This window comes from Nannobrachium achirus, assembly GCF_963921795.1.
Source record: "Nannobrachium achirus genome assembly, chromosome: 6".
NCBI lineage: Eukaryota > Metazoa > Chordata > Actinopteri > Myctophiformes > Myctophidae > Nannobrachium > Nannobrachium achirus.
The window spans coordinates 24,980,006-24,991,152 of NC_137815.1; the positions used below are offsets into that span (position 1 = coordinate 24,980,006).

Here is an 11,147-nt window from a genome sequence, read left to right on the forward strand (position 1 = left end):
GCGATGTTTCCGGCAAAGCATACCTCTCATTTTGTAGACCTTAATGACCAAACTAATAGATAAATTCATCTCACATTTTGGGTGTTGCCAAGACCGTTGGTATTCCCTGTGAGGGAGCCAAACAGCAGAACTTCCAACTGGCCTTCATTCAACACTTGATGTCCTCAAGGCATGACTGCAGAAACAGGATCACTGATTGATTATGATATGATAGATTTACAGTACATTGTCTGGCATCATTCACTTTGGGTTTCTCCCCACATAAGGCCTGTATAGGCCTGCATTGCATGGAATATGTTTCCCCTATCAAGGTAAACTAAGGTCACATCTTGTGTGAGTGTTTTGTCTTTTTTTTTTTCTTCTTTTTAATTCCTTCAGTATGACCTTTGGGGCTGCATGAGAAATAAGATCTACCTGCATTGAATTAAAACTGAGCAGCATATTAATACAGCATACAGCATATAGCATTCAGCATTGATCATATCATGATAACATGGCAGCATGACATAGCTGAACAACAACACAGCAAGGCAAACATTTCACATCTCTCCCCTTGTCCGGTCCCTCCACTGGCTCCTGCACAGAATACAAAACACCGATGTTGGCTAGGGGTGTAACAATATCGTAACTGAATTGAAAAATCTATTTTAATTTGCAGGGTTGATCCTTCATATGCTAATTAAAGCAGAATTGTTTTTTTTTTCTTTGTTTTTTTTTGTATTTTTTTGTATAGTGAAGCCAATGGGACAGTGAATATACAAATGGCCATAACCTTTCTTTGCGATGTTTCCGGCAGAGCTGATGACCTCTCATTTTGTGGACCTTAATGACCAAACTAATAGATAAAACAGAATTAAAAAAGTATGGCATGACAGGTCATCTCACATTTTGTGTGACTGGGTTCCCGGCTAACAGGTATTCCCTGTGAGGGAGCCAAACAGCAGAACTCCCAACGGGCCTTCATTCAACACTTGATGTCCTCAAGGCATGACTGCAGAAACCGGAGCACTGATTGATTATGATAGATTTACAGTTTTATCACCCCTGAAAGTAAACTGCATGGGCATTGCGTGAGAGCATACACACAAACTTCAACCCCATGAATTGATTCTCACACACGGTACACCCAAACAAACAGACACTCACACCTCCAGGCTCTTTTTTATAACACCTTACCTTACACTAATAATCATTCATTTTGGTTTTCTCCCCACAGAGTTGAAAGGCCTACAGGTATGTAGCATGGAATTGGTTCCAAGGTAAACTAAGGTGATAAACGCCCACTTCACATCTTGTGTTAATGAACCAGAACCAAGCATAAAAAAGAAAAGGTTTTATAGTTCTTCTCCACCAGTCCCTACATAACATTTTAGTCTAGTTTATATTTGTTAACAAACACACACACACACGCACGCACGCACGCACGCACGCACGCACGCACGCACGCACACACACACACACACACACACACACACACACACACACACACATATATTAACCGTAAGTAACAGTATCGAAAATGCAATGTAGAAATATTCTGGGATTCAAAATACTATTGAGTTAAAGTACAAAAGGATAGTCAAAATGTACTTAAAGTACCAAAGTAGAAAGTATTCATTATGCAGAATGTCCCATTTCATTTTACCTCTGAGATGTAGTGGAGTAGAAGTAAAAGTAGGTGTGCCATGAAAAAAACAGTGATTGTGTGTGTGTGTGTGTGTGTGTGTGTGTGTGTGTGTGTGTGTGTGTGTGTGTGTGTGTGTGTGTGTGTGTGCGTGCGTGCGTGCGTGCGTGCGTGCGTGCGTGCGTGCGTGCGTGCGTGTACCACAAACTCATTACCAGTAAAAGACTCGATGGCAAAATATTAAATAATATTGATATTATGGTAAGTTTAATTGACCATATCTTGTAACAGTGTCTCTACAAGGCGTTTAAACACTTTAGGCAATGGGGGAAGGTGCTGTCGCCTCACAGCTAGAAGGTCCCAGGTTCGATTTCGCGTTCCTTCCACATGCTACGTCCAACCGTATATATATATATATATATTTTCTCTCTCTCTCTCTCTCTCTCTCTCTCTCTATATATATATATATATATATATATATATATATATATATATATATATATATATATATATATATATACCGGTATATATGAATAAACACATTGTGCAGATATAAACTTATTTTGTAACAGAAGTAGAAGGAGATGGCTGGAGGGAGGGAAACAAATCTCTGATCTCATGGTGCTCGTGCTGAAACCTGACGTATGCAATAAGATATAAGCATAAAGCTTCCGTACTCTGGTGGGGAACATAAGCCACAAATCGACACACTCATAACACAACACATTCTGACGCGTTTAAAGTTCATAGATTGGCATTTTTGGGCAAAGAGGTGTACACTGAAAAAGTGGTCACAAGTATTATTTTATACTTTAGCTATTGAAAAATACTAGATATACAAGTGCACAGCGCGAGCTTGTAAATCAGCTATCACACTGCGAGCTTGTAAATCTTCAATCGCGCGGCCAAATACATGTCATTTTGTAGCAATTTGTGGCAATTATAGAAACATTAGACCTTAATTGCTGAATGTTCAATCGTGTTCTAATCATGTATTCTTTACATTAGGCCTACTTGTTAAGACCATTTCTCAAATGTTTTACTTTTAGGAAAAAGAAAATAGCCAGTGTTACATCAAGGTGCCCACTCTTCCTGTTACCGTTAACTGGTTGTCTGTTCCCCATCCATTCATCTCTCTGAGACAGAGGTCACTCCAGATGAGGATCCTGCACTGATTCCCATCTTCAGCTGTGATTTTTGTTCACCTTATATGGCTTATTTGGATATCTGAATACAACAGTTTCAAATGAAACTCATTTGCCCAAGTACACCAACCAGTCTCTGCCAAGCTCCAACACGCACGCACGCACGCACGCACGCACGCACGCACACACACACACACACACACACACACACACTGCCCCACCCACTTCATCAGATATCAGTAGAGAAGGGAGTGGTTTCCTTTTCTGATTCAGCAAGTCCAGGCATTATAAAGAGGATGCAGAGAGCAATGTGTTGAACCAATGCAACGGAGCCGATCATCTCTCTCCTCTTGTTCCACAGAACCAACAGAACACGGTGAGACTCTATGACTTCTTACAAATGATATGTAGGAGTGAAGATGCCCTTTTCTTTGATTATTTTAATATTATTATTATTAGTAGTAGTAGTTTTGATTGATTGATTGATTGATTGATTGATTGAATACTTTATTAATTAAAAAAGGCTAAGAGGATTTTAAATTCAAGAAAGCCTATGGTTTTGTAGTAGTAAACTACTACACTACTACTACTACTACTACTACTACTAGGCTGCTACTACTACTACTACTACTACTACCACTACCACTACCACTACCACCACCACCACCACCACCACCACCACCACCACTACTACTACTGCTACTATTACTACTAGTATTACTACTACTACAATAACATTATTAAAGCCGCTAGAATGAATTAACAGATGTGTATTTTCTCCAGTAATACCATGGACCCAGAAAACAGAGACCAGAAGATAGAGCTGCCAGCTCTTAGTCGACCCTTCTGTCTTGGCATGCTCTATGACTGTCGCTCAGACCAACTTGTCCCAGGTAAAGCTTTAATATGTAATGAGTGGCCACAGTGCCATCTATTGGATTTTAATGCTCTGCACATCATTCACAAATTCACAATATAGGAGTAATGTAATGTAGACCACTGGCTTTTACATTTCTACATACGTACTGCATGGGTTAAAGACACGTGGCACTCTATTTTGATTGTCTTAAGTACCAGCTCATGTGCCTTAACTTAAAGGCCTGTCCATACTGTCTCCGGCCACCAAACCTTTCATCGGAAAGATCTGGTTCAACTACAAAACAACATCATCCGCATCTTCTGAAAAGCTTTACCCCGAAGTTCGGAAAGCTGCTTGTCTGAAAGTCGAAACTCTCTGACGAAAGGTTTGGTGGTCGGAGACAGTATGACAGGCCTTTAAGTTAAGGCATAAGAGCTGTCTGCTCTCTTCTTCTCCCCTTTAAGACAATCAAAATACAGCCCATAAGGTTTTTAAAGGACAACGTTAGTTGTCAACAAGGGTTCATATTTTAGATTGTAATTAAAGAATATAAAAGATGAGTGTTAAAATTATTTAATTTACTTATTTCTATTGTTTTAGAGATTCTTATTTCAGTGGTTGGGGGCATGCGTACAAGTGGCTAAATATGTCATTTTACACAGAATAAGCCCATTCCCAAGATACAACGCAACCTTTCAGGGTTGGATGTGACTTATGGGGGCTAGAAGTGTTGCAGTAAATAGCAATAAAGCAACTGCTGGCTTATTGTGTCTAAAAAGACATATTTAGCCACTTGTACGCATGCCCCACTGCCGCATGCCCCACATTTTAGCACGGTAAACGCGATAAAACAATAGAACGAAGCAAATGAAAAAAATGTAACACTCACTTTTACTTTTCTCTAATTACAATCTAAAATATGAACCCTTGTTGTAAAAAAACTAAGTTGTCCTTTAAGGTAAAACGTGTTTTGTATGTCAGCTGCTCCCTATCAAATGGCATGCACTGTTTAAATAAAATGTATTAAAATGGATACTTTGGCGCCACATAACTCTGGCATACTTTTGCCTAGCAACGTGATTTAAACTTTAAAACGCTCACACAACTTTGGACTTTTTCCGGCCAATAGGAACGAACTGTAATTGCTGAAGCCCCGCCCCCTCTCTCTTCATATTGGCTGAGCTTTAAACATCCATAACTCCAGTTTGCAGCATGGTACCATCTCGAAACTCTGTGTCTGGACTTAAACGGCCAATAGTGACTTATTAATTAAGCCCCACCCACTCTTAAGCCCCACCCCTGTCTTCCTATTGGCTGAGCTTTAAACAGCTTATAACTCCAGTTTGTAGTATGGTACCATCTAGAAACTTGGTGTGTGTACAGTACTTAGACGGCCAATAGGGACGAGCTGTAATTGAGTACCTGAGAGGAAAAACTGTCTAAGTCCATATTTTAAAATTGTGAATATAGATATTTTTTTGATTTACCAGACTGTAAACCACAAACTAGAAGTTTTTAATCTGTTAAATTCTTAATACACTCCCCACTCATTTTGTTGAATTAGATTTTTTCCTTAACTCATATATATTAGGAATTATAAGACATAATACTTGTGGAAAGTGGAAAAACTGTATATCTCCAACATTTTGTGGAACAACAGTATTAGTCCATACAAGCAACATTCAGCAGACAAGCAGATAACATTAAAACAGACAACAAAATGAGGGGGAGTGCATTAACAATTTAACAGATTAAAAATGACTTTGTGGTTAACAGTCTGGTAAATCAAAAAATATCTATATAAAAGAAATAGTTATTCGTCTCAGCTATACTCATTGATAAGCCCTGCCCCTCTGTCTTCCTATTGGCTGAAAAAAAAAACTCTTGAAAATGTTACACTTATAATTTATAAACTATCACAAATGTAACAATAGCCTACGCATTACAATGAAATGCAATTGCTTGCTTTTATTTTTTTACTTACATTTTGTAAACTAGTTAAAATAATGGATAACAAAGCTACTTTCATGAAACCTTTGTTGTGCTGAATGACAAAATTACTGAATGACAGGACAATTCATGTGAACATATTTAACTGACAATTCCCTTATATAGTAGTTACTTGGACCAATAGATAATATTCTAATCTTACTTTTCAATTTATTCATTTATTTTTGCATTGAAAATACTGCAAATAGGCTTTCAATTTCAGTTATGGTGACTGTCTGTCTTTACAACAAAATATATCATGTGACCGTAGGTTGCTAATGCTATTTGGTATGAAAACCTCCTGCTCATGTCTGTCTTTCTGTCACAATGATGTTGCAAATGAATGATCAAGACAGAATTAATTTGCACTGACTGATTGATTGAATATTTTATTTGACAAAATGAAGAACATTACAAGTATAGTCTTACAAATCAGGGACGTGCTGGGCCCTTGATTCAGCCCGGGAAAAAGAGTTGCTTTACGAAAAAATTTACACATTTGAAACTTGGAGATACGAGGTTTCTGCCCGACAGTGACGATTTACTTTGTTGGCTGCCCAGCCCCCAAAATGGAACGAAGGCGGAAGTTTTATTTTTAATTTTTTCCTGGCACTCCCGAACTGGCCGTTCGGGAGTTGTCCCGCTTTTCCCAATGGCCAGCACGTCCCTGTTACAAATTAATGTAGTACAGTACAAGTACATTTAAACACCCTGCCTAAAAGGAACTTCCCAAATAAGTCCCTTTACAGTCTTGTTTGTGTCGGTATTGGTATCCCACAATGATGACTTGACCAGCTCTGTAAAAGAATATAGCTGACCTGATTTGACATAATGATGCCTCGACCAGCTCAGTGTTCTCAACGGGCCCGAAAATGAAGAAAGGGCCGGCCCGACTCCCCTCGAGGCCCCGCCTGACCTTGTTAATTAGCATACACTTTACGTCCACCACACTAATACAATCCCTGTTATGCACATATATGGAGATCCCTGATGTCATCAATATTAAGCCCATTTCTGGGAATGCCCATATATGAACATAGCCCATATCCAGGAATGCCCATATATGGACATATTGTGTCTGTCTCATGTGTTCTATGATGTCAGACGTCAGTCATCTCCATATTCTCTCCACATCATCTCTACATCTCCAAACCAACAACAACAAGAACAGTGTTGTGATTCATACCGGTACATGATATCCAGGTGATGATAGTCAGCAGCCTTGATTTGTAAATTAATTCTGTCTTGGCTATATGATATATACATGTCCATATGATAATCCATATCTGGGCATTGCCAAACATGGGCTTAATATTGATGACATCAGGGATCTCTATATATAATTGTCAGAACAGGCTGTCTTGGTCATTGAGTCAACCATGTGATGTCACAACGGGTCAGCTATAGACATTGAGGCGTTACTGACTCACTGACGGACAGGATCTGCCGGGTTTCATTGTAAACTACAGTCGCACTCACAATAATAATAATTAGACGTATCTTTCATCTGTTACAGGATTGACATTGTGGGATTCTGGAGTTCTTGAAACGTGCACAATAAAACCACAGCCCTGCACTGAATTTGACATTGTTGCATCTGAATCGATTGGGGACAAAACTAAATCACTGAATGTTGAAGCGTCCTTGAAAGCAAGTTTCATGGGTGGATTGGTAGACCTTGAGGGCTCTGCCAAATTTCTCAACGAGAGTAAGACTTCAAAAAATCAGGCCAGAGTAACAATGAACTACAAAACTACCACAGAGTCCAGACAACTGTCAATGGAATCACTTGGCCATGTTAAATATCCAGACGTATTTGATAAAGACACAGCAACACATGTTGTAACTGGTATCGTTTATGGAGCACAAGCCTTCTTTGTGTTTGACCGTGAAGTGTCTGCTGAAGAGGATAAACAAAAGATTGAAGGCAGCATGAAGGCAGTAATCAATAAGTTCCCGTCCATTGCAATAGAGGGTGAAGGTTCTGTAAAGCTAGATGATAAAGAGAAAAAGCATGCTGAAAAATTCTCCTGCAAATTCATTGGGGACTTCCAACTGAAGCAAAATCCAGTGACTTTTGCGGATGCATTAGAAACCTACAAAACCCTGCCAGAGTTACTGGGACCAAATGGAGAGAATGTTGTACCAGTTACAGTCTCGCTGTTGCCTTTGACGATTTTAGATTCTAAAGCTAGCCGGCTGGTCCGTGAGATTAGCATTGGATTAGTGAATGATGCTGAACAGGTCCTGGATGACTTCAGTGATCTTGAAGTGAGGTGCAATGATGCTCTGCAGAGCACTGTCGCACAACAGTTCCCACAGATTAGCAAGAAGCTGAGGGCTTTTAAAGATCTGTGTAATGAGTACAAGCTAGGCTTTCAGAAAACCCTGGCAGATATACTTCCTTCAATCAGAGGTGGTGGGAAAGAGGAGAGTGTGCTTGCAGAGATCCTGAAGAGATGCGTTGAAAGGAAAAATCCTTTCAACAAAAACGCCCTAAAAGAGTGGATGCGCTGCAAAGAGAGAGAAATAAACATCATGAACTCCCTCACTGGCATTATGGAAGGCACAAAGGTTGTCGCAAATGAGAACGAATTTGACAAAATAATCCTCAGTCCAACAACCCCGCAAGCTGTATGCTTTGCATTCACCTCACTTGAAATTGCGGAACAATACCTGTTAGATTTATCAAACTACTTAAAAACACCCCAATTACCCAAAGTGGATGCTCAAGATGTTGAAGAGGTGGATGCCCAAGATGTACCATGGTACTCTCCTACACATTATAAATCAATGCGAGAAAAAGCAAAGCTTTTCAATGATTTTTCTGCGGCCTATGAGGGCGACGAGAATATGCAGTTCCTCATAACAGCTAAAACCAATGAAAAACTAAATGGTGCAAGTGTCTACCGTTATAAGGATGGGTGTTTGGAAAGTGACAATTTTCAACTACCTTCAAAATCTCAACTACCTTCAAAACCTAAAACACCAGAAGCAATTGACATAACCCATAACAGTGTGACACTCAAGATGGTCCCACCACAATCTGGAGCTGAAGACATCAGCCACTGCACTATTGAGTACTGTGTCGCTGGACAAAAAGAGCCACAGTGGCAGCAACATACAGTGCCCAAAGCTGATGAAGTCACAACAGTGTCCAATCTGACTGTTAACGAAGAGTACATGTTCAGATACAGAGCAGTGTATCCAGATTACAACAGGCCAGCCAGTGATGCCATTGAGATGAAAACTTTGCCCACAAATCCACCTGTAATAACACATACTGAAGATGTCTGGACTCCAGAACTCAATCTGTTAGTCTACTGGAATAGACCCACACAGGTTGGAAAGGGGGTAACTGTGAGCTACTGTCTGGAGTACGAGGAACATATGAAGACAGACGAACCACTGATATTTTCGAAAGTGCAGACAACAGGAACAAAAGCGAGAACAAGAGACGTGTGGGATAAATATAGAAAAACGTTTACAGTTAGAGTCACGTGTGACTGTGGTGTAGCCGGCAGAAGCAAGGCAAGCCCTGAACTCACTGTTGAAATCCATAAATGAATCTGTTCCAAATTTTGATTGCTTCTGACATGGTTTTGACCCTTATCCTAACCAATGACATTCTGACATCTGATTAGTTCTGATATATTAGCATAACAACCCTGACTGTTGGATAATATATGGATCTGAAGAATAATTGGTAATGAAACACATATTTACGGCACACAATAAGAGACAATGACAATGGCATACTTTCACCTCCATGACCATGAAGAAGTAATTTAGGATTTTTGGTTTGGATAGACCTGAGAAAACTTTTACATGGAACGATATACAAAAGTAGAATTAAGACATCCATGATATAAGAAACGCAGTGGCTTGACAAAGTACATCCTGGCTTACTGTTTTGTTCTAGCCAAGCTAGCTTGAGGAGGCACGACCATGTGAAGCTGATGTGCTATGCGTGTGCGATAATGTATGATGATTTTATAGGATTTATACATCGAATACATCCTATACATATATAGGCCTACTTAAATATAGGCTACAGTAAATGTACTAGTAAATTTGCTACTTAATCTACTGTGCTGTCTCTGGCACTTGAATGTCCCCCTTGGGATCAATAAAAGTATCTATCTATCTATCTATCTATCTAACATGGGGTCATATTTCTTTAAAGCGATCACATAGGCCTATGTATTGATCCTAGAGTCCATGACATCATCTGTATCATGTGACTGCGTCTTTAACTGTCTCTCCTCTGTCATCAGGCTGGCACACCTGCAGCTCATTCCTGATTGCAGCTGCAGCCCTACCAAACACAGCTTTAAAGACTGGCCTGCTGCAGTAGACTGGGAGACACACCCTGCCAGTAGCCTACAGCAATGGTTCCCAAATAGTCCAGTCAATCTGTGGTTTGACCCAAAAGAAATTGCAATAGTAATCATTCAGGTTTTTTTTTACGATCCTTTGGGTCATCCAAACAACATATTAAAAGTTGTGAATTATATTTAGTGGAAAGGTAAGTTCAGGGGGTTCAAGTTTCGGTCCATTCACTTACTATACAGGGGGAAAAAAATACCCCCAAATAATCTTGAGGTGAGTGGTCTAACTAGGGGTTTTTAATTATTCTGAATCCATTGCAAGCATTTGTTTTGCACGAAAAACATTCCTTGGGCTAAAATCCCACTAAGCACGCCGTCTAAAAGTGGTCTAATAGTGGTATAGATTTGAAAGTTTTTTTGTTGTCTAAACTTAAACTAGACGACTAATAGACGTTAGACGGCGTGCTTAGTGGGATTGGACCCAACAAAAATGACAAAACTGCGTTTTAGTGATGAGTCATCACTTTTCACAGATTTGTGGGGTCCATTTTTAGCCCGAGGAATGCTTTTCATGCAAAATGCTTGCAATGGATTCAGAATCAAACCCCTAGTTAGACCCCTCACATACTACTTAAAGCAGATTTTTGGGGGGTCTTTTTTCCTGTATAGTAAGTGAATGGACCTAAACTTGAACCCCCTGAATTTACCTTGATCCACTAAATATATAATTCACAACTTTTAATATGTTGTTTGGATGACCCAAAGGATCATAAAAAACCCTGAACAATTACTATTGCAATTTCTTTTGGGTCAGGCCCTTTTTTTATAGCTTAGATTGACTGGCCTAAAACCTTTCAGCCTGCGAGGCATTATGAGCTTGTAGATCTGCTATTTCACAATGTGTCTTACGTATCTTTTGGCCAATTTGCAATTGAAAATGCCTTACAAATCATTAAGCTATACATTTATGAAATATGGGAATACCCTGTATACACTTACTGTATGTATGTTTGTTTGTTTACTGTTGGGTGATAAAATAATGTTGCATTCTTGCATAATTATCTGGACCCCCTATTAGCAGCCAGTTTGTTTGGTGAGGCTTTGACAGCCTTTTATTTCTTAGGGTTAGGGTTGCTTGTTTTATTTTATTTTGGCCTGGAGATGACCGGTAGTCCTGTTAAACTCGTTAGATTGCAGTT

At 39.5% G+C, this 11,147-nt stretch overlaps 1 protein-coding gene across 1 annotated transcript; it reads left to right on the forward strand.

The window, feature by feature from the left end:
- Positions 1 to 3,559: 3,559 nt before the first annotated feature.
- On the forward strand, positions 3,560 to 9,974 carry LOC308286936 (verrucotoxin subunit beta-like; the record flags this gene model as incomplete). Its single annotated transcript, XM_080728058.1, has 3 exons — positions 3,560 to 3,662; positions 7,134 to 8,183; positions 9,895 to 9,974. The coding sequence occupies 3 exons, from the start codon at positions 3,560 to 3,562 to the stop codon at positions 9,972 to 9,974; spliced, it is 1,233 nt and encodes a 410-aa protein (XP_080584184.1).
- Between the last annotated feature and the right edge of the window lie 1,173 nt (positions 9,975 to 11,147).